Genomic DNA, 5,552 nt, shown 5'->3' on the forward strand with positions numbered 1-5,552 from the left:
TACCAGTCGAGAAACAACAGTCGATTTGATATGGAGAGAAGAGTTCGGTACCGTTGATTGGAACAGTGGAGAAGAGAAGGACGTCGATTGGAACTCGCCGTCGCTGGTCGCCATCGATGGTCGCCGTCGATGATCGCCATCGATGAAGGAAGCGATGGAGGCATTGATCGATGAAGCGATGGAGGCGATGGTTAGGTCTTGTGAGAGCCGGGTAGGGGAAAAAGGGTAATGATGGAAAAAGTTTTGTGTTCCACTTAGTTCCAGGGGTAATGGTTGGACAAGCGTGTCCCATGCTTGTCCAACTTAGTTCCACATTCAGCCACACCAAACGTAGGACAAATGTGTTCTGTCCTGTTCTGTCCCACCCTGTCCAGCGTACCAAACGCACCCTTAAGGATGTTCAAAAACCCGACCAATTCGATCAATCTGATCAATTCAACCCAACCAAATGTGAAATAACTTAACCTAAAGCAACCCAATATCTAATCGAGTTGTAAAATTTTCAAACCGTAGATATTGGGTTACTATTATTTGAATTCAACCCGATAAACCCGATATTCTTTTATTTATTGGATTTAATATGATTGTTGAGTTTATATTAATATATACATTTGACAATTACACTAACACATACGCTCTCCATATATATATATATATATATATATATATAGGGTATATTTCTTTTACAACCTTGTGTATTTGTACAACCCTTGCAACCCAATTAATTGAGATATTTATAGAAATGATGGGAGTTCATTTATTATGATTTGAATATTTATGGAATATGAATAGAGTTCATTAATTATGATTAATACTTTATATTAGGAAACAATCAATACTTCTATGAAATCACATATTCATCAAATGAAATGGATGGTTGAGATTGGGTTGTATTGGTTGCATAAATATCAAGGGTTGTATAATAACCAACCTCTATATATATATATAGAGGTTGAAAATATATATATATATATATATATATTTTCAATCTATTCTTCATCTTTATATAACTCGTTCGTATATATGTTCAATAACTGTGACCATGTATATGTAAATTGAGAAAATTAATTGAATGTAATATACGTAAGAAGTATGAATAAGTTGTATCAAATCATTGATGATAAAAAAAATTATGAACAGAGAAATAACATATTCAAGGTTAGAATAATATTTTAATGTACCAAAGTATCAACTCGACCAACCCGACTAACCCGATCAACCCGTACGGTTTGGGTTGGGTTGCACATTGATGTAGGTTGGGTTGGATTAAGATTTTTCAAACCACAAACATTGAATTGAGTTATTCAAAGTCTTCAACCCGATCAACCCAGTCCATAATCATCCTTATATATTATCACTTTTAAAACACCCAATTAGTATCACTTTTTAAAACAAATCAATCAAATCAAATGTGTATTACATATTCATCAATTTGTATGCAACTATTATATAGTTTCTTCATATGTTATGATTGTATCAAGTAATTATCAAAAATGAAACATGATCTCGTTCGAAATTAATCAGTATCAAATTTCGAATTTAAGATATCAGTTTTTGAATTTACGACAGATTTAACTCCACTGATATAACGACAAGTATAGTAACATTCATAGCATCTCAAGTGGAAATTTAACCCATTCTTCGTAATCTAGCATCAATCAATAAAAAAAGATAGATACTGATTTTGTAACATATAAAAATGATATCGTTCTTTAATTGAAACATTCTCTAAATACAAAAATACTGTTTCAAACACAATAAAGAATCAACAGTTTTCTTTGCAGATACTATTAACTTTTAGATTACTGTCCTGTAAATAATTATGTATATAAAAATAAATTAGTCAAGTTTAATACCGTATATTCAGTATTACCAATTATACAGAACCAAATAAATTCAGTATATCTCAAAACATTCTGTAAATACAAAAATACTGTTTCATACACGATAACGAATCAACAGGTTTTTGTGTGTGCAGATATTATGAACTTTTAGATTTATTGTCTTGTAAATGATTATGTAAATAAAAATACATTTGTCAAGTTTAATACGATATATTCAGTATTACCAATTATACTGAAACCAAATAAATTCAGTATATCTCAATTAAAAGTAAGTATTTAAAGGAGAATAAGGTTTTACCAATTATGTATTAAACATAATCGTTGGTGAATTTGAAACGTCATTTTTGGAGGTATGAAAACCATACACGATTGAGGAATGTGTGTGTGTGTGTGTGTTTTCGTGTGGGAGTGTGTGTGTGAGATATATATATATATATATATATATATATACGTATAGAGAGAGAGAGAGAGAGAGAGAGAATGATGGAGGGAAGAGGAGTTGTAGCAATGAAAACTGGAGTGGAGCGAGGATTTGGGCGACAATTACGTTCCAATTGTAACTTTGGATTTTGAATTTCGAATTTGGGGGAAATTTTCGTCGTATAAATGTTTTTTTGCTCAGTGATTTGATCCGACTCTCCGACAGCTCAACATACAGCTGATTTTCAGAAATGTTAGCTTTCAATTGTGGATTTTGTTCTTCTATTTAGGTTATGGAGATCTTGTGTGATATACGCAATTAGATAGATGCACCTTTCGGTTTTATTTGCTTTGATAGATTTTGATCGTTTAGATTTATTGGCAACTTCGATCGTATCTGTTGAATCCACGATTCTCGATTTTACTTTTTGTCAATATATATATATATACATGAATTCAATGTGATATAGATGGCCGTGTTCAATGGTTGAAGAAGAACATACACCTAAGTGTAGTAATAGCGGCAGCGGCGGTGGTGGTGGTGGTAGATCGTCGAAAAAGCTGAAGCATAAAAAGGTGCCGCAGAGAGGAATGGGGGTGGCGCAGCTTGAGAAGATAATATTAGAGGAACAACAAAAGAAAGACGTAGGGATTTTGACACCTAATTCAATCATATCTCCGGCGACTTCTTCTTCTTGTTTGGCCAACATTCAGTCAGTTCCTAATTTCAGGCCGCCGTTAGTTCCTTTACCACCACCATTGCCGCCGAATCACCAACCTCTGATTCCAAGAACTGATGGTGTGAATCCTAGTTTTGTGTCTAAGCCAATGCATACGAGCAGTGATGGTGGTAATAACTGGAGTAGATCATCGACTGGTGGTGAGTACAGGTTCCATGGGGAGAATCCGAATCCAAATCCGAATCCGAATCAAAATCGTGGGTTGGACCACCGTGGATTCACGGCCGCCACCGCCATGCCAACCAATCTAGTTGGCTTGCCTTACGAATCCAACCCTCCTATTTGGCCACCGCACTCCAATATTGCACAGAGATCACAACCTTTTCAGCAACCCTGTTCCTCATCAATGGTTGGTAGTCTTTATGAGTTCATTTTCTTATATTTCTGTTTAAATTCATAGATTTATTCATTGTATATCGTCAATAAAGCATTGAAATCAAAAGTGTATGAACTAAAATTATGAAATATTTGCAGGTGAATGTTTCATTAGGAACGACATCATCATCATCCGTCATGAATTTTCAGATGGAGCCCCCTTCAAACCAAAGCTATTGTGGCAACAACTATCCACCATTGTGGCCAGATGAAGACAAGGTTTATTATGTTATATCCTTCATTTGACATATTTCAAATTTCAAAAAGCAGAGCCTTATTCATGGTTCATCTTTTTAAACACTATTATTCATTTGGTTATGAACAGATGATTGGCATGAAGAGATCATACCCTTTTTCAATGGAAAATATGCCAATTCCCTCTTTCAACTGCAAATTCCCTTTCTCTCCAATCTCAAGACCAGATGAATCAACTTCTTGTAGCAATGGAGGCACTACTAGTTTAGAGCCTTCCAATCCTAGTTTCAGGTAACAAAACAGAATTCATTTTGATCCATATGTGGTTAAATGCAACATTGTACAAGTTCTAAGACAATCGTTATATTTGCGTCAGCTAAACTTAGAACATTTTTTCTCAACATATGTCCTCAAGTGTCCTATTTGAGAGTAGGTTTCACATATCTCACATGGTATCAAAGCTAACGTATACCATCAGCAGGGGCAGACCCACATGGAATGATACGGTGGCACAGGCCACCACTTCATGGTTTTGTCGTAAGGGAAAAATATTACGTTTGTGAAGGATACCACCATAGTTTTGTTGGATGTCACCGTAATGATTTTGAAACTGAGATGGTAAATGCTTTGCCTTTGTACAAAAAGACTTGGGTTCGAGTTCCAATGTTGTCAAAGTTGTTGTTTTTAGCTTAGTTTTGGTGTTTTTTTTATATACCTCTTGTATTTTTAAGATATATATGTCGTCAGTACTTGAACATGGGTCTCTTCTATGTTAGGACAAGGAACCACATAACAGATCTATAATAATATTGTAAAAAAAAATTAAATATATTTTTCTAGTCAAATTGTACCGCCACTAGAATTTTTTTTTCTGGGTCCGCTTTTGATCATGAGGGGACTCCAACATCCATTCCCATCTAGCCTTCATTTAGAGAGGGCATGCCAGTGTCCTAAATCTGCTAGACTTACTCATTTCTCCTCCGTATATGTTGTTTGGAGAAATAATAATCTAAAGGGGTTTTGCATTTGCAAAGTTCCAAGAAGAAACTACTTTGGAATTTAGAAAAGCAGAACAATTTGCCAAAATGTTCTTACTAAAGATCCTTTTGCAGAGAAACCCCTTCAAGCTTAGGTGCGATGACAGATCAAATGACCAAGAAACTTATTGACGAAAACCACGGTCTCACCAAAGATTTTCTCACATTGGCACCTCCTCGAGCATCGCACTCGAGTTTAAAAGAGAAGATGGTACCTGTATCTGTAGGATATAACTAACACTACCATATCTCATCAAGTGAGTTCTTTCCCATTCTGTTTGACATGTGAGTTGTCTTTTTTGGTTTAGGTTCAAACACACAAAAACCCATCTGGAGGAGAATGGCCAAACCAACAGCCATTGCATAGTTTCTTTCCAGCAGCAAAGACTCCTGGAACCAGCAATGGGGAAGCAGTGGAACATGTTGATCTCAATTTGAAGCTGTAGAAGAAGCCTTTTGCCCAGTTTCATTAGATGTTTGATTTTGAATTTTTGTTGGCATGAGTTGCTATTTGGTTTTTTAGCCTCTAACCATGCTAGAAAGTTGATCATGAAGGGGTCTTTTCTCATTTCTCTCTTGAGTTTGGATGCTATTTTTTTGTTAATGACTTTTTAAAAACCATAGCTTTTTTTTGAAGGATGTTCGAGGGTATCCTCGGATTAATGCCGGCAAATTATGACTGTAAGACATCAACCCTGATAAACTTAGTGGTCATGGTTGTTGTGGATGTCTGGAATCAATCCGTTGGACCTCAACCTCTATACCACAACCCTTGTGGTTACCATCGTATTTTCTTTTTGATTAACATGGATATCCAACCCGTTATGCGAGCTGACTAATCCCAGGGCGATCACCTGCTTTGCAGATAGCCCGGAGTCACAGCATTTGAACCTCCGTGGTCACAAGGGGATTTTTGTTCCTCCTTGGATTTGAACCCGGGA

General features: G+C 35.8%; 1 protein-coding gene across 1 annotated transcript; it reads left to right on the forward strand.

Annotated features, from left to right (window-relative positions):
- The first annotated feature begins 2,747 nt into the window (after positions 1-2,747).
- Positions 2,748-5,057, forward strand: LOC112506354. Its single transcript, XM_025110362.1, has 5 exons — positions 2,748-3,353; positions 3,479-3,598; positions 3,705-3,865; positions 4,687-4,822; positions 4,920-5,057. Exons 1-5 carry the CDS (start codon positions 2,748-2,750, stop codon positions 5,055-5,057), a joined length of 1,161 nt encoding a protein of 386 aa, XP_024966130.1.
- The last annotated feature ends 495 nt before the right edge of the window (positions 5,058-5,552 follow it).

The sequence above is a fragment of the Cynara cardunculus genome (genome assembly GCF_001531365.2).
Source record: "Cynara cardunculus var. scolymus isolate 2C chromosome LG 2, CcrdV1, whole genome shotgun sequence".
Lineage (NCBI taxonomy): Eukaryota > Viridiplantae > Streptophyta > Magnoliopsida > Asterales > Asteraceae > Cynara > Cynara cardunculus.

What these genes read in the sequence shown, in the direction of transcription:
- LOC112506354 (XM_025110362.1), top strand. Translation starts at nt 2,748, where the DNA reads ATGGTTGAAGAAGAACATACACCTAAGTGTAGTAATAGCGGCAGCGGC. An exon ending in AACCCTGTTCCTCATCAATG is followed by an intron (nt 3,354 to 3,478) that starts GTTGGTAGTCTT and finishes AAATATTTGCAG; the next exon opens with GTGAATGTTTCATTAGGAAC. An exon ending in CGAGTTTAAAAGAGAAGATG is followed by an intron (nt 4,823 to 4,919) that starts GTACCTGTATCT and finishes TTTTTGGTTTAG; the next exon opens with GTTCAAACACACAAAAACCC.